Genomic DNA, 18,924 nt, shown 5'->3' with positions numbered 1-18,924 from the left:
CTTCCATCTTACAGCTCATAGAAGAGTTCTTTGGTTGATATTTTGGACAGTCTGATAACTGCATTTCATGACATCTTCCTGTTTGCATTGAATGTCCCAGGGGTATTTTGAGCTTCTTGAACTTGTATATCGAGATTTTTAGCAAGGCCTGGGAAATTTTCCTCTGTTATATCTTCAAATAGCTTGTCCAATCCTTGAGTTTTTTTCTTCTTTCCCTTCGGGTAACCCTATAACCCTCACATTAGGTTTCTTCATATAATCCCACATCTCTTGTAGGCTTTACTCTTTTCTCCTGTTTCTCTGCTCTCTCTCTGTGACTGATTTATTTAATTTGAAGGTGTTTTCTTCAATCTCTGAGATTCTTTCTTCTGATTGATCTACCCTGTTCTTGAGGCTTTCCTCTGTGCTTTGTAGTTCCCTGAATTGATTCTTCATTTCCAGGAGTTTGGTTAGATTTTTCTTCATTGTTTCAATTTCTTTAGTGAATTTTTTTTCCAGGTCCTGTAATCTTTTTGCATTTTCTTTGTGTTGGTTATCCAGTTTTTCTTGCAAATAGTTGAATTTTCTTACGTTCCATGCTCGAAATTCTTCTTCTGTCATTTTAGTGGTCTGATTTTGGTTGATGTCCATTTCTGAGGGGATGGTGTTCCTCCTTGGGGGTTTGCTTTCCATTTGGGTTTTCATATTTCCAGAGTTCCTTCGCTTATTTCTTCCCATCTGGATTGGTTGTTGTTTCTTACCTTTAGGTTTTCGTTTGGATAATGACAGGCCTTGTTTAGTCTCTGATCTAGTAGGTGGGTGAGATTCGACCACAACCTGTATGATGAGTCAGTAGGTGCCGTAAAATGGGTGTGCAAAATGTCCTCCCTGTCAGTAGGAGGCTCTTGCTCGGAGGAACAGGCTACACTGTTGTTTTTGTGTCTTATTCCTCTAGAGAGGCTCTCTAGTGCCTCAGGTATTAGGTGGGGCCCTGGGACTTCCAGGTATGTCCTTTCTTCCCGTCAGTGAGGGCTGGTCTAGGAGAGAGTCTGGGCGGAGCTGGGTTGGGTAAGCCTGCCTTTAGGCACCACCAATGCTGTTAGCAGGGGTCAAAGTTCTGTTCTCTGCTTTGGGGAAAAGCTGTCAGGGAGCGGCTGGAATGGCCCCACTCAGTCAGAAAGGCCATGTGTGGGGGTGGGGCTGTCTGAGACCCGCAGTCTGGAGCATGCCTCGCTCCTCTCCACCCTCCCCAACTCTGCGGCTACTCCTGGGCCTCTGCCAGCAGGCCAGACCTCACACCACCAGGCCTCCCCTGGCCTGGTCTGGGCACATGACCACCCTTTGGGAGGAAGGTTGCCCTGTAGCACGCTGATCCGCCCTTTAAGGCACACACCCTAGCAGGCTCCTTCACGAATATCCCCTCTATGCCCTAGGCAATGTGAGACCTGGGTGCACAGGATCTAGTCTGCAGGAGAATTCACTCCTTGACCCCAGCAGGAAGAGGAGTGCCAGTCCCAATTCACCCATGGGGAGCCCAAGCTGGGTCTATGTCTCTCAGCTTCAGGGTCTGCCCCATTATCCTGGGATCACTGGGCCAGCAGCACCTGGGAGGGCTGGCAGGTTGGGAGCTCACCATCTGAGTTCCCCTCAGTCAGCTGAAGGGTCCCAAAAAGGAAGGTCCCGTTCCTTGGAGATGCTTCTGGCTGGTGGCTATATTGTCTCTCTTGGCAGCCACGATAGGGATGGGGGACGGGAGAATGAAGCAATATGGCTCCTGCCGGGTGGCTCAGGTCTGTGCACACAGAAGTGCCCCAGTGGAGTTGGGAGCCTGGTGCCGCGTCTGCTACAGGCTTACCACTCACTGACAGTGGTTGTCTCTGGGCTGGTGTCCACGAGTCTCTCTACCCGCTGGGGAGCCCACCAGCAGTCCAAGATACAAGGGAGGGAAGAGTTAACAACTCCACCTGCCCTTGCCGCTGGTCTCCAAGCTTCTTGGGAGGTCTCTGCTTCCAGTTCTCCTCTGCAACCTCCTCCCATGGAGACTCCCATAGTCTCCATAGTCTTGGATACCCCTCCTTCCGACCCTTGTCCAATGTATGCTCGTCTGCTTGCTTCTTTCTTCTAATTTCTGCTAGAAACTGTCTTTTTTGCAGAGACACTCTGTCTTGGGGTGTTTCTCATCGCCATCATGCTCCCGACCTCATTTTAACTAAATCATCTCTTTAAAGATCTTATCTCCACATACAGTCACACGCTGAGGTGCTGCGGGTGGGGACTACACATCTGGATTTGGGGGTAGACACTATTCAGCCCATAACGAAGAGCACACTGACCAATAAGAGAATAATAAAACTCTTATAAATTGATCCATTTGACGCATGCAGCTATTCCGTGAAGGGGGATATTCTACTCCTAATGAGTGAAGAACACAAATGGTCCCGAGATAGGTACATTCATGGTCAGGAGAAAGTTAAAGAGATGCAAAGAGTATGACAGCTTCCTCTTGAAATCGAAGGAACCGATCCTGGAACATCATAAAACCTCCTGAGCAAGCACCTCTAGATACCCCTTAACGCCTGGTTTGTGAAAAAGCAAGTTACCACCAGCCAATTTTGTGTGGCCCTGAAAAAGGCCCTGCAGGCCCGGCCTTTCCTAGGGCTCCTACCCGCAGAGGGAACCCTGCACTGCCTCCCCACTGCTGGCCCGTCACAAGTCCTGACTGGTCCTGTGCCTGGGGCCCCAACCAACGCCCTTCCTCACCTCCTCACCTGGGGCCCGGGACACGCTGTCCTGCCAGCTCCCTGCTTGTCTGAACTCCCATGTTGACGGCAGTGAACAGAGGGTGTGAAACGTCTCTGAAGGCAGGTCGGGCCCCACCTCCCACATCGGCCTGGGCCTTGAGTGAAGCAGACGCAAGAGGACACGGTGTGCCCACGGGGCGCGGGGCCTGATGCTCTGCTTCCAAGGACAGGTAGGAAACCACAGATTGGAAACGGAAAGACATTCAACTCCAGCCCGAGTCTCCCCACGTAAAGTTACATGCCCTCAATCCCCCTCAGCCACTTTATTTGTCTCTAAGGTGTGGATTGATGCACCTGGCAAAGGCAAAGTGGCGGCGTGCTGCATCTCCACGCATACGGAGATGTCAGATACGTGTCACCCACGCGCGTGGGCACGGGGCAGCCCAGCAGCAGCTGCTGAGGCAGCAGCCGCTCGGGAATTGTCTGCTGCCATGAAGTGAGAGGGAAGGAGAGAGAAAAACATCCCAGTGTGCAGAAATAACTCTCCCCCTTAAGAAGGAAGGGAGGATACAAGAATGGCGCCCCTTTGGAGATGGCAGCATGGAGCTGCCTGCACTGTGCAGGAACAGGGACGGCCAGTCGCCAAGCCATATACACCAGCAACCCACCCAAAGTATCCGAGATTTGAATTTTGAATGTCATCTTGAGGAGCCGGTGTTCCTGAGCAGAGAGTGTATCTGACAGCGGTCACGTCACCCCCAGGCCTGCCTGTGCTGTTGCCGGGCATTCATCAAGCAGCAAAGAGCCCAGATCCCCTGTGACGCGTGTCCTCAGTGCAGGCCAGGCTCCTGGATGTGCCTGGGACAAGGGGGAGGCAGAGGGGACTGGCTAGAGCACATCCTGGGCCACACTGGCCCTGGGCCTCCAGCACCTTCAGAGTGTCTGCCGAGGCCCAGGAACAGCTGCTTCAAAAAGTCCTCTTGCAAGTCACCTGCTATAGTGTCAGCAGGAGAGCAAAACGAGACGCACGGCCACTTCCTAAGACAAGAAAACCTCACTTCTAATCCCAGTTTCCACTCTGACCCTTGGAAACCCTGATGTATTTGTTTCCAAGTGCAGAATGGTCTTCATATTTGAGGCAGGGCATCCCTGTGTCTGCGACATCCATCAGCAGATGCCTGGAGGATCACAGAATCATTTAAAGGGAAATCATCTCCCTTTTCTCAGGCCAACATCATTCACCTTAAAATAAGTACCGCCACCATAAGGACACAGTATGACACTTAACACAGCCTCTTGCAAAGGTAGCATCCACACTGACTGCCATAAACAACTCACTGGATAGTTGTCCTGCCTCTGACAAAGCCATTGCCAACAATTTTCACCACAAAGTAGAGAGAACTATCACCTGGGAAGCTATCAACAATTTACATGCAGATATATTTCCTTTTATGGCATAGCTGTGTACCCTGAAAAATTACTTGCAGACAGGTAGCTTTGTAAATCAAGTTCTTTTGTTCTTTCGTGTTTAATTACTAAAAATGTAATGCATGTTCCTTGTAAAACATTCAAACTGAATAGGAAGGGGGAAGGTAGAACGCAAGCACTATTCATTTCCTGAACATCCCTCCAGGAATACGCTGCACATACAACCACTTACATCCTTTAAACACACACCCCCCCTGCATTTCACCATGCCTTTCCTCAACATGTTCTCCTCTGCCGCTCCATCACTTACTTCTGCACCTGAGACCCTTCCCCTGAGCATGTGAGCCCCAGCTCAGCAGCGTCTCCAGGTCCCAGGGAACACGCTTGCCTTTTGAGATGTTAATGCCTGTTCCATGATAAAAGAATGCCACAATCAAGTAAGTTAGGGAGAAGCTGACTCATAATTAAACAGCCTTCTCTACAGTAGGAACGTGTATTCCTTGAACATCTCATGTATGCGGTGGAATGCCAAAAGTGGCAGATTCTACACGGCACCTCCCTCCTTTATTCCATCCCAAAACGTTTTGCCAGGACTACTTACCAATATCTCATGTGATGTGTTTTCTCTCACTGCAATATCTCCTGCCTCTCTCCACGCCCCAGACCTTGGTTTAGTTATCACCTACTCATCTTTCAGATGGCAGCTGACCTTGTCTTCCTCAAGACGATGTCCCCTGACCCTGACCCACTGCCCCCCTTGCATTCAGCCCCAGCTATTGTTCTAGGGCATTCTGTCGTTGCACCACAGCCCCGTCCGCCACACTGCACACCCAGCTGTGTGGTTACTGCCCGATGCCTCCCCACGGGCCTGTCGCTCCACGAGAACGTGGGCAGGGCCTGCCCATTCCTCACCACGGCCCGTCATGCAAGAGGGACACATGAGAGGTGCTCCATGAGTGTTTACTAGACCAAGAGACGACGGTGTGTCCCACAGAAACCCAGCTCTGCACCTGCCACCCTAGTCGCTCCAGTGGAGGGACTCACATCTGAACACACCGCGGTGAACTTTCTGGTGAAGAGAAGAGCCTTCTTGCATTATGAATCAGTACCTCCTTACTCGCTTGTCTTGTACATATTTTGGAATGGCAGGTTTGCAGGATTAAATGTGGAACCATCTCATTTCCGACAGAAATATCCCCAATGTGTGAGCAGTTGGTACCCATTGGCATTCTGGTACAGAATTTGCTTTACATTTTTAAAATGACTTTTTGCTGCAACATTATTTTGATAAAGGGAAAAGATTGGAAGTGTTTATGTAAAATAAGACTAGTTTTCATTTGTGATGGATTTTCACATGCTGAGAAGAAAATAGCACGATTTGACAAAAACAGGGCCTTCATTTGCAGCACGTATAAAGTGTGCCTGTAAACAGGCATGACACAGCTAGCTGAATGCTCTGCACAGCCATGGGGGTGGGGGATATGGTGGCGTGTAGGGCACAGTACAGAGAGGCAGTATACCCTAGTGGTTCTGAAATCAAAGCATCAGGTTCACATGCTAACTTACACCCTTTGCTAGCTGAGGAATTCTGAACAAGTCTCTAAGCCTCAGTTTTCTCTCATGTAAAATGGGAATAATAATGGTTCCTACTTCACAGAGTTGTGGGAATTGCACTGTATTAGATCACATTAGATCATAGCCTGGCACCCAGTAAGCACCATATGAATATTACCTGAAGGAAGAAAACTGGCAGAAGGAGACAGGATGGCAATTGACTAATGCCCAGGTGAGTGTTTCCAAGGACAATGAGTAGATAGTGTGTTCTGGACAGAAGTTTCCCTCAGCTTGGAGTTGAGATGAACAAAAGAGTGTGAGAAGTGAAAAAGAAGATTTCCTTCATGTCCCTGCCAAGACCAGGACCAGCAAACAGCGGAGGGTGCCCAGGCCCCTCTGAGAGTCCAAGCCCCAGGCAAAAGGAAAGCCAAGAGCCAGCTATCTGAAGCCCTGCAGAATGTAATTGATAATGACACAAGGGTCTTGAGCAGCACGTGCCCCAAGCAGCAGGACACAGACACACAGAGGCTCCCGGTGTCCCAGCACGGTAAGCGGTGGAGGCCAGGGGCAGGGATCAGAGACCAGCACCTGTCTCAGAGCTCACAGGCCTCCAACCTGGTGCTCTGGTTCCCTGCTGTTTTCTGTTCAGTGAATTTCTTGATGTGCAACTGCAGTGATTAAAGAGTTCCCAAGGTGCAGGAGAAAATGTTACCTGGCCCAGTGGCAGAGATATTCCCAGGCATGCACCACGCCACTGTGAGCTTCACTGCCATCCTTCTGAGAAGGGGCCTAGCTGTGGAGACTCTCACTAAGCTTGTGCTACACAGCAGACACAGTTTGAAATGCTTAACATGCACTTTCATTTAATCCTCACAAACCCCATGAGATAGGTACTATCGTGGTGTCTACTGCACAGAGAAGCGTGCGTCACCGTCTGAGCCATTGGGAGGAGGCCAGCACCAAGGCAACAAGGACATATGATAGGCACCTGCAGACCACGCCCTGGCTGGTGCTGTCCAGGAGACCAGGCCACCAACAAGTCTCTGCTTTGCCTCTTAAATCCTGGAGGCCCAGCCTGCATTTCCGCAGCAAAGCAGTCCCTTTCTCACGTGTAGGGACCTGTGGCATATCTGGTTGGTTGAGTAAGCCCAGGGACAGTGGCCCTTAATCTGTTCTCCCCACGGGACACACTGTGTTGTCACTGGAGGCTGCAAAACCCACTGCCGCAAGTTCCAGAGTGCTGAAGGTGGTTCCACCCTCTGTGTTCCAAACACGGACCAGACAGCAAGTGCCTAAGAGTGATGCTATCATAGCAATGACCTTGAATTCGCTTGAAGCCATTTTTTAAAAAGAGTAAATCACGTGTATACTCTGGCTCTCCACCATTACTGTGACATTTCACAAATGTGGGGACACCAGGGAGAAATAAACACTGCTAGCAACCCCTGCTCGCCATGCCCCTCCAGTGCTGCCGGCCCCTTTCAGAGCCCTCTCGCCTAGGTTCTGCTCCCATCCAACCGCAAGACTCTGTCTTGATTTCCACTCCTCTGGAAAGAGAGATTAAAAATACAAATTTTAAAATTCTGAAAGTAAATAGTATATACCTCATTAGGCGTACATCTAAAATTACTGTCTTCAAAAACAAACAAACATTCAAATCCAAGTAGAATGACAGAAAAAAAAACAAACAACCAAAAACAAATAAACAACAACAAGGGAAAACCCACTGGTGAGGCCCTGTAGCAAGTGGACTCAGTCTGATTCAACACCATCCGTGAAGATCTTTTCCATTCCAGGTCCTCTGCTAGGTGCCCAGGGGGTAAAAAAATCAGTCCCTGGCCCAAGTTCAAGGACTAAGAGCCCAGTGAGAAACAAACAAAACCCCCACTACACACGTGCTGAGCACTGTGGCACTCCTGAGGGGAGGGGTGGTCTGGTGGTCTGGCGAGGAGGTCGGGGCCAGGGAGACAGAGCAGCGGGCGCTGGGCTCTCAGGATGGGACGGGCCTTTGCAGAGAGCAGGGAAGCACCCTCCACTGGAGGTCAGAGCCTAAGCAGAGGCTGTTCAGGGAATCTAGAGTCCCGGGATCTGGCTTGGCCAGGAAGAGGAGGAATGGGGCAGCCAGGGAAAGAAGACGGAAAACCAGAGTCAGCCTGTGAGCACGTTGTATTTGATTCCACACACAGTGCTGAAGGGAAGGGGCTGGGCATGGCGGTGGCGTCCCCTGCAGGTTTTCGGCAGGGCAGCAAGGGGAATGCTCTGGTTTGCAGGGAGCTGGAGGTTGGCTTGGGGAGGAGAGGCAGTGAGTGCCGAGCGCCTCCACGTGCCAGGCGCCGTGCTGGGTGCTGCACCTGCCCCTACTTCCGTGCTCAGAATGACACTTCACACCTTACAGACGAGGAAAGGAGCCCCCAAGAGTGAATGTGTTTCCCAGAGCACCACGCTGGTACTCACAGCACTGGCCACAGTCCAAGCCTGCCGCCCCACCAGACATTCCCGATGCTGCAGCCAGAGCCCCCCAGGAGGCCAGGACAGAGAGATTGGGACTGCACGGGGTAAAAGGCAGAGGCAGGGGACCAGGGGACAAGAACAGTGTTGCAGGGGCCTTAGACAGGTTGTATAAACTCCTTTCCCACTTGCATTTTGGGGAATAATCACTTGGCACCTAAAGTGATGCCTTTGAGATTTACCCCATGGGACATCCTTGGACTCAACTCTAGAACAGAGGCTGTGGAAGGTTTGCCTTGCAGGGTGGTGGTCCCCACTGCTGCCTATAGCACGTAGGGTCGCTGTCAATGAGACAATGCAGTTACAGTGCTCAGCACAGAGTGGTTCTTGGTGACGAATCTGCGTATCCACCCATCCATCCATTCTCTCACTCGTTTCTCAAGTGCCACTTCTAGGCTGAACATAAGGTTAGCACAGCGTTGAGGGGCCATGAAGGGCCACATGACACCCTCCCTCCATGAGGAAACACAGACACAAACCTATGCGCACACACACACACACACATCTATGCAGACCTATGTTTGCGTGCACATGTGCACACATTCAGAAGTGTGAAGGAATTGACAGTAAAACCTGAACCCAGTCATTCAACCTGTGAATTTTAAGTCATAGATAGTTATTCTGTGACATAAAAATATCATTTACAAACTAGAAGAGAAAAGCGCTGAGTACTCCAGGATGACAACTGTGGAATCACTTTGGTTGCACTATCTTGTGTGTGTCTTGCAAACACCTGAGTGCTGATGCACTCGCACTGATGGAATCGGGGCTCCTGAGAACCACACACAGCTTGGGGACGTCCCCTGGGCCTTGGTGAGGACTGCAGCTTCCCGAAGGTCTTTCTCCAGGGTTGAAGCGGTGTGCTCGGGCCCACTTCCACTGACCTGGACTCCGATCCCAGCTCATGGCCGTATCCCCACCACACTGAGTCAGGGCTGGGACACAGGCACGGACGCAAGATTCTAGCCCGCTCCAAATGCTCAGACCCCACAGGAGAAAACCATTTAGAGTAAGAATTTGGTTTTTTTTTTTTTTTTTTTTTACTGCCAGAATTTGTTTTTAACATCCTGGGGTTAGTCACTCTTGCTCACTTGCTCGCTCGCTCTCTCTCTCTCTCTCTCTCTCTCTCTCTCTCACACGTGCAAAGGGAAAAGAAACGAAAGAGAAAGTAGAAAATTTTAAACAGCTTTTTAAAAGGTTCATGAGCCTTCTTGCACATCAAATGGCTCTTGAAAAACAACATTTTAATGATTTCCGTGTAAACAAATCAGAAACATATGGATTAAATTTCCCTTAAAATATACATGTGTAATTAAGGGGAAAAGTGCTTGGCAAAATGCATTTTGCATTTTATCAAACCCAACATTTGAAAAATAGGTTCGGACATCTGACAAATCCAGATCCGGCGATCCTGCCCATCCCTGCAGCAGCCCCATACTCTGCTCCTAAGCAGGGGCCCAATCCGCTTCTCCGGACTTTTGCCCTTTTCTGGAGCTTTTTAGAAGAAACTATCAGATTGTAATAGACAGATTGATTTGGGGGGCTCTGCAATGGTGGTTACAGGTCTTCCTTTTCCTGGAGCTCTTTTCATTTTCAGGAGCTAGACTCCCAAGAAAAGCATAGCCTTGCAGCCCAGTCTCAGCCAGACAAGGCTGCCCGCTGGGGAAGTGCAGAAGATGAGGACTGGTCTAGGCTGTGCCCTGAGATTCACACTCCTCCTCACTGTGACACATACTGTGTGAGCAGGCATGTGTGTATCTATGTGCCTGTGTGTATGTACACTTCCCTAAGATGCATTCCTAAAGACTCTAGGGCTATGGTTTTAGAGTTCCCATGGCACTGCTTGCCTGCAAGCTGCCAACTCTGAGCTTCCGTCTCTTCCAGTGGGTAAGAGAAAGACACCTCCAGCACAGAGGAAGGCGCCGGCTCGGCTGGACAGCCTGGCTGCAAGGCCCGCCGAGCCGGGAGGGCACACTGCAGAGAGCAGGTGGAGTCCGCATGCCAGTTTCTTCCAGGACGAGAAATTATGTCCAAGAACACAGCACACAGCAGCTCCAGAGCAAGTTATCAGACCACACTACTATGTATCCACTGGGGGCCTGGCTGCCACAAGAGAATGACCTTGTATTGGTTTTCTTAGTTGGGAGCAAGATTTCCAACCCAGAAACAGCATGAAACAACATAGCCAGTGACCACGCTCCGAGCATGTGTTTTGAGTACATGTCATCAATGACAAGATCTGAGCTGGAGGGCCTTCTAAACATGAAATATATTTCTGCAGTTTGGAAAGAAAAAAGACTGTTTGGGGCTGCTTTGAATTAGGCAGAGTGGAGACAGGAATTTGCCTGAAGTGCCTGTCCCTCTCCCGTGAGCAGGCACTGCCTGGCTGAGACAAGATGGGGCACCTGGGGCTGACCCACGCCCCACGTCTGCGCCCCACGCCCGGGCTGGGGCATGACGACCGAGCTGGGCAGGGGTAGTAGGCAGACCCCACAGGGCTGCTGAGAACGACCTTAAATGTCATTATCTGCCTCCCATGGCTCAAGAAATCTGACTATCCAGTAAGATTCTGCCTACAGGTCCTCATGAGAACGATTCTACAGCCTGTGTGGTCCATGGTGTCTCCCTTATGTGTTGCCACCATCAAAAGGTACAATTACACAATTTAAAGCTCAGGGCGCAATTAAATCTCTATAATGGTGCTAATGGCTCAAGCAAGCTTGAAGCAACTGTCATATTTTAAAAGATCATTCTGGCTTGTTACATGTCTGAAACTGCTCCGTAAAATCTCATCACCTTTTCATCTTCAGTTGAGAACATTTTCAATGCTCAGAAGATGGCTTTCTTCCAGCCACACTGCACAAAAAGGAGCGATCTCATCTGGGACTTCATCAGCTGACAAGGTCATCTTGGAGGACTAAACTCTGCCCAATAAAGCTGAGCTCAGCCCTCCAAGGCGGGGCTGTCCCCTGAGGAAGAGTCCGAAGGAAAGGTCAGGTTGCAGGATGTGGCCCAGTCCGGAGCTCTCTGCGAGCAATTTAAACCCAATCACTTTCTCTAAGAGGGAGAATGAAGAAAGGCTAGCTTGTGTCTCTGCCCATAGGAACAACTGGAGAGGCCCTGTGGTCACTGGCACTCCTGCTGTCCCCAGGCAGTCCGTGCTGTGGCCCATACATGACACACGGTGTTCTAATGACCTCATTACCTGTCTGCTCCCAGCTAAACTGTGAAGCCCTTGGCAGACCGTGGGGCATGTCTTTACCTGTCCCATGTGAAAAATGCCATGACTTTCTGATTTATTTTCCTAGGAGGATAGCTTTTTGTTTGATTGTTTTTGTTTTTGGACCTCTCAGGAAAAGCAAAGTAGAGCAAACTTCTACTCAGTGATGACAGGACGAAGATGTTGACAACGTCAGTCCTTCGTAAACGTCATCTCATTCAGTCCTCACAACCACCCCGCAGCAGAGACACGGTTATGATTCACATCACTGAGATAAGGAAACTAAGACAGAAAAAGATGAGGTAATACACCCAAGATCACATCCAGAAAGAGGTGAAACTTGGGTCTAGCCAGAGGCCATCTGATGTCAGAGCCCAGTCCTTGGCCACAATAATCCCAATTGGGGAATGAGCAGATGGGAATTTTGGGAAAAGAACTCTAGTGTCCACGTGAAGACTAGACTTGAGGTCTAAAAGCCTGAAAATCGGGAGTTCATTAACGTCCATGCTGTGCTGTGCTCTGAGAAGAGACCAAAACTGATTCCACTGCAACCCCAGGGTTCCCCAACCCTTACCTGCCATTCCAGGGAATAGAGAACAGACAGAAAGAGGTTACATCAGGGGTCAGCAAACGATGCCTGCAGGTTAAAGCCAACCATCTCTTTTCATAGATAAAGAGTGTGAGTGACACACAGCAATGCCCACTGATGTCACATATTGTCTACAGCTGCTTTTGTGCCTGAACAGCAGAGCTAAGTACTTGCAGGTGCCTGAGATATTTACTATCTTGCCGTTTACAGAAAAGGTTCCCAGCCCCTGGACTACATGCTAGAGAGCTTAATGTCTAATAAACACCAATTGGAGAAACAGCAAGCCCAGAATCTCCAGGCAGAACAGGCACACCCTGCACCTATCCAGTTGATGCTTGACACGACACGTTCACCTTGTAATTGTGCTTTAAAAAGAAAAGAAAAAAAAACTTTACCCAAAGCCAGCCAGCCCCTGCTTCTGAAACCCCCTACTCTTTACCCTCTAAAAGAGCAGCGGCCGGAGTCTTACCTTTGTTGTACATGTTCGTTGGCACTTGGACGTCACTCAGACTGATATTCACAGGCAAATTATTAAAATGGTCATTTGGGGCTAAGATGAATTCCTTTCCCAGCTCCAAAAAATTCCCGTCTTTGTCCCTTTCATTTATCAGCACAGCATTGAAGTATTCATACTGAAAGAGAAAGTCAAAAAACATTACATGCAGCTGAGGGCAGAGGGCCGAGACCTCAGCCAGTCCTGGGCACAGGCCATTCCTACGATGCTGGACCCTGATCTGCTCACATAATCTCTTTGAGTCTTAAGTGCTATCTATGGCTGCTTTTAGACAGGTGTGATAGGATTACATAAGTATTTGACAATGTCATTAAATATTCTTGGGAAGCATAAATTCAAGGGGTTAACACGGTACTTCCTTATGTGAATATAGAGAAAATTGCCCCTAAATTATTTTAATTCTTTAAATTTTGGAAAGAGACCATGCTACTAACAGCCTATATTTAAGTTGAAGGAAGCTGAAAATCCACAAAATATAACAAATAAATAAATAACATGTCAGAACATCATACTTGCTTTGGAAAAATAATAAAATAGACTAAGAGGAAGAGCAGAAGCAGAGGGCTGTGGGCTTATATATGTTGCTCAGGTCAGGTCTCACTGGTAGTGACACCCACGTTGAGACTGAATGACAAGGCCCTTAGATGGGCGTGTGCCAGCATGTTTTACAAATGGCTATATTATCAGCTGACACATACAGAGGGCTTACTTCATGTCAGAAATTATTCCAATTGCTTTTCATGTGTTATCTCATTTGATATCTTGATATTATTAAGTAGATTTATGAGTATTCTCACTTCGCAAGTGAGGAAACCAAGGTGTAAAGAATTCATGCTCCCTGCCAAAGATTCCGCAGCTGACCAGCACGGCCAGAATCCAGACCCGGCAGTCTAGCTCCAGAGTCTGGGCTCGCCTCCTCTGTGCATGCGGCCAGGGGCTGGAATTAACACAACCTTGAAGTGACTGTGATCAATATGCTAAGGGGACTGCGGGAAAAGAGGATAAGATGCAGGAAAAGGTGTTACATAGATGGAGAGTTTAGGAAAGAATCAATAATAAATGTTAGAAATCAAAAACACTGTAACGGAAATGAAGAATGCCTTCAATAGTTCATCAGTAGACTGCACACAGCTCGAAGAGATGTTAATAGAAACTTCCTCAAACTGAAAAGCAAAGAGAAGAGAACAAAAGGATCAGAATATCCAAGAACTGTGGGACAATTACGAAAGGTGTAACATATGTGGAATGGGAATACCAGATGGAGAAGAAAGAGAGAAGGAAAATGAAGAAAAATTTGAAATAATAATGGCTAGGAATTTTCCAGAATTAATCACAAACACCAAAGCACAGATCCAGGAAGCTCAGAGAACACCAAGCACAATGAATATCATAAAAGTCTACACCTACACATATTATATCCCAACTGTAGAAAATCAAAGAGAAAATCTTGAAAGAAGCCAGGGAAAGGGGGGTGGATCTTACCTACAGAGGAACAAGGAAAAGGATTACATCAGACTTCTCCTCAGAAACTACTAATATGTAAGCAAGAAGAGAACGGAGTGAAATACTTAAAGTGCTCCAAGAAAAAAATCCATCAACCCAGAATTCTGTATCTAGTGAAATTCTCCTTTGCAAGTGAAAAAGAAATAAAGACTTTCTCAGACAGTCAAAAATGAAGAAATCTATTGCCAACAGACCTGCCTTGCAAGAAATGTTAAAAGTTCTTAAGAAAGAAGGAAAATTATATAGGTCAGAAACTCTTATCCACATAAAGAAAAGAGTGTTAGAGTAGGAATAAGTGAAGGTAAAATAAACTATTTAATTTTTCTTATTCTTAACTAATCTAACATATAATAGCTTATTCAAAATAATAATAGTAACTAATTATTGGGTGATTATAGTCTGTGAATAAGTGAAATGAATGACAGCAAAGGGAGGAATGGGAAATATTTTGTGCTGTGATTTGAACATGTCCCCTCCAAAATTCAGGTATTGCCAATATGAGGGTATTAAGTTGTGGGGTCATTAGAGGTGATTAGGCCATGAGGGTTCCTCCCTCATGAATGGGATCAGATGTCCTAGTATAAGAGCTTGACAGAGAAAGTTCATCCCATTTGTGATTCTGCCTTCTGCCAAGCAGCATCCCTCCCTATCGGACGTGGCTTCAAAGTGCCATCGTGGAAGCAGGCAGCAGCCCTCACCAGATACCAGACGGGCTGGTGCCGTGATCTTGGGCTTCCTAGCCTCCACAACTGTGAAAAAATAAGAAATTTCTGTTCTTTATAAAGTACTCCATCTCAGGTATTCTATTATAGCAGCCAAGTTAAGACACTCTGTTATAGGATACCTGCACTACCCATGAAGTGTTATAGGGTCATCTGAAAATGAACTTAAATTAGTTGTAAATGTATACTGAAAACTCTAGGACAACTACTAACATAATTTTAAAAGGAAGTATAATTTATGTGCTGAGAGGAGTGAAAATTAAGTCATATAACATGCTCAATTAAAATAAGAGAAGGCAGAAAAAGAATAGAAGACAAAAAAGAAAGAACAAGTACAATAAATAGAATATTATTATAATCACGGTATATATTAATCCAACTATATCAATAATCACGTAATTGTGAATGGTCTAAATACATTAATTAAAAGGCAGAGACTGTCAGAGTCGATTAAAGAAAAGACTCAAATATATTTTGTCCAAAAGAAACCTACTTTAAGCATAAAGACACAGATATATTAAAAGTAAAGGTATGAAGAAAGATATAGCATGCTAACATTAATCAAAAGAAAGCCAGAGTAGGTATTTTAATTTCAGACAAAGCAAACTTCAAAGCAAGGAAAATTATCAAGGAATAAGAAGTGTAGTACTTAATGATAAAGAGGTCAACTCTCTAAGAAGACATAGCAATCCTTAACTTGTATGCACCTAGCAAAAGCGTATTAAAATATGTGAAGCAAAGACTGACAGAACTGCAAGGAGAATTAGAAAAAACTGCTATTATAGTTGAAGAATTCAATACCTCTACCCCTGTATCAGTAATTGACAAACTCAGGAGGCAAAAACTTGGTAAAAATATAGTTGAACTGAATGGCATCATTAATTGAATCTAATTTATATTTATAGGATACTTCATCCAACAAGAGCAGAACACACATTCTTCTCAAGCATGTGAACATGTTTGCTTTAGACATGCACCAAGACAGACCACATTCTCAGCCATAAAACACACCTTTACAGATTTAAAAGAATACAAATCATATAAAGTATGCTCTCAGACCACAATGAAAGTAAACTCAAAATCAGTAACAGAAAGATAGATGAAAAGTCCTAAAATATGTGAAGATCCAACAACATACTTTTAAATAACACATGTATCAAAGAAGAAGTCTCAGGATGAATGTTAATCTAAATGAAAATACAATTTATCAAAATTTGTGGGATGCGGCAAAAACTGCTTAAAAGGAAATTTGTAGCACTGAACACATACATTTGAAGAGCAAAAAGATCTAGAATCAATCATCCAAGCTTCTACTTTGGGAAAGTAGAAAAAGAAGAGCATATTAAATCCAAAGTAAGCAGAAGAAATGAAATAATACCTTTTTAATTTGCAAAGCAAAAAAAAATCAATGAAACTGAAAATAGGAAGTCAATAGAAAAAAAAATCAATGAAACCAAAAGTTAGGACTTTTAAAAGATTTATTATAGTGAAATGATACAAAGCAAGATCAGCAAAGAGAAGAGGAAAATGAGGCAAACTCCAGAGTAATCCAGGAGCAAGCTTCCAATAGTTCTGTCCCAGTGTAATGACACGTTGCACTTAATTCTTCCAGTAATGAATTGTAACAACACACTTGAAATGGTGTCTGCCAGGGAGCCTCAAGAGAGACTCAGTGCCCAGAATTTATATTGGGGTTGGTCATGTAGCAACTCTATTTATTTAATAATAGCTTAATGTAGTTGACATTTCTAGAACTCCACATGTAACAACTACAGAGCACACTTTCTTTTCCAGAGCATACACTGGCTGGGCCATTAAATAAGTCTCAATAAATCTGAAATGACAGAAATTCACATAGTATGTTCTCTGATAATAACAAGCTAAATTTAGAAATTAATATATGATATTAGTATAAAAATACTGATATCTAGTATCTGGAAATGTCCTAAAGATTTAGAAATTAAACAACATACTTCTTAGTAATGTCAAGGAAGAAAATGACATAGGAAGTTGAAAAATATTTTGAAATTAATCATAATATAAACAACATATTGGCTAGGTGTGGTGGCTCATGCCTATAATCCTACTTTGGGAGGCTGAGGCAGGAGGATTGCTTAAGGCCAGGAGTTCAAGACCTGCCTGAGCAAGAGAGAGACTCCATCTCCACAAAAAAATACAAAAATTGGCCAGGCATGATGGCATAAGCCTGTAGTCCCAGCTACTCTGGAGGCTGAGGCAGGAGGATTGCTTGAGCCCAGGAGTTGGAAGTTGCAGTGAACTATGAAGCCTATAGCCTGGGCAACAAAGCAAACCCTGTCTCAAAAAATGAAACAAAACAAAACAAAACAAAACACTGCACATCAATATTCTTCATGAACCTGGACACAAAAATCTTCAACTATTAAATGAAATGAAATCCACCTATAATTAAAAGGATAATACATTATGACCAAGTTGTATTAATCCCAGGAATTCAAGGTTGGTTTAACATTTGAAAATCAATCAACATAATTTACCACATTAGCAGAACAGAGAAGTAAAATCATATGATGCAGAAAAAGTATTTGATAAAATTCAATTTTCGTTCATCATAAAAATGCTTGGAAAATTAAAAACAGGAAAAAATGTTCTCAACCTGCAGCTAACATTATGTTAATAAAGAATCACTGAGTGTTTTCCCCTAAGATCAGGAACAAGGCAAGGATATCTTACCAAATCCATTCAGTATTGTATTGGTGGTCCTGGCAAATATATTCAGATGAATAAATAAATAAAACTCATTGAAATTACAAAGGAAAAAATTATCTTTATTTGCAGACAACATGATTGTCTATGTAGAAAATCCTAAGGAATCCACATAATATACCAACATATATAATATACTAAAAAGTTCTAATTTTTTAAGAGTTGGCAAGGTCATAGAATACAAGATGAATATTAAAAAATCTATTGCATTTTAATATACAAAGAACAACTGGAAATTAAAATTGAAAATAATAGTACTTATAATAGCATAAAACATGAAATATTTAGGTATAAATTTTTAAAATATGCATAATGCCTGTAAACTACAAAATACTACCAACTACAAAATATTGCTGTTTGAAATTTAAGACATACATAAATGGAAAGAGATACTTTATTCAAGACTTGGAAAATTCTTCCCAAACTGATCTATAAATTCAATGAAATCCCAATCAAAATCTCAATAAGCTTTTTGGAGAAATTGCCAAGTTGATTTTAAGTTTTATAAGGAAATGAAAAGGATATCAATTTCGAACAATCTTTAAAAAGAAGAAAAAAGTCCAAGGACTTACATTTCCTGATTTTAAGCCTTCCTCTAAATCTCATTAATCAAAACAGTGTAGTATTGGCATTAGAACAGACAAACGACACTGGAACAGAAGAGTCCAGAAATAAAGCTGGCATACACAGTCAACTGATTTTCAATAAAAGAGTCTAGATAATTCAATGGGGAAAGTATTATATTTTCAACAAACTGCACTGGATCAAATGATGAAAGATATGAAAACTACATTTTCAATCCATAACTCACATCATATACATACTAACTTAAGATGGATGGATAATAGACTTAAGTGTAAAAACTAAATCTGTAATACTTCTAGAAAAACGGTGATGAATACTTTTGTGGCCTTCAGGTGGGCATTGATTTCTTAGACTACAGAATGCACTTGCAATTTTAAAAATCGATAATTTGAAAGTTATAAAAATTCAAACTTCCAGTCATCAAAATCACTGTTAATGAAACAAATAGGAAAGCCACTGTTGAGGGAAAAGTATTCATAAATATACATCTGACAAATGACTCATACCCAGAATCCATAATGAACTGCTGTAACTCAACTTACAACAGCAGTCACAATATGGGCAAAAGATCTGAACAGACACCTTACAAAAGAAGGGATATAAATGGCCAACATGCAGGTCAAAATGTGTTCAACATCTTTAGTCATTAGAAAGGTGCAAAATAAAACCCCAATAACATGCCATTTTACACCCACTAGAATAACTAAAATTAAATATCCTGACAGTATTAAATGTTGCCAAGGATGTGGAGTAACAGGAAATCTCATATATTGCTCACGGAAATACAACATGGTACAAACACTTTTGGGAAAACACTTTGCAGCTTCTTATAAAGT

The 18,924-nt window shown here is 44.6% G+C and overlaps 1 protein-coding gene across 3 annotated transcripts in view; it reads right to left on the bottom strand.

Annotated features, from left to right (window-relative positions):
• The window catches only part of CACNA2D3 (calcium voltage-gated channel auxiliary subunit alpha2delta 3), an 859,261-nt gene that overhangs the window by 504,485 nt on the left and 335,852 nt on the right, over window positions 1–18,924 (bottom strand). For all 3 annotated transcript variants that reach the window (XM_020280385.2, XM_076008650.1, XM_076008655.1), the window contains one exon: window positions 12,489–12,651. In XM_020280385.2, coding sequence (XP_020135974.1) covers window positions 12,489–12,651 — 163 coding nt within the window. The remainder of the gene's footprint in view (window positions 1–12,488; window positions 12,652–18,924) is intronic.

Source organism: Microcebus murinus, chromosome 1, assembly GCF_040939455.1.
Source record: "Microcebus murinus isolate Inina chromosome 1, M.murinus_Inina_mat1.0, whole genome shotgun sequence".
Classification (NCBI taxonomy): domain Eukaryota; kingdom Metazoa; phylum Chordata; class Mammalia; order Primates; family Cheirogaleidae; genus Microcebus; species Microcebus murinus.
Note: the sequence above shows the minus strand (reverse complement) of the source record. Positions and strands in the feature narration are given on the sequence as shown.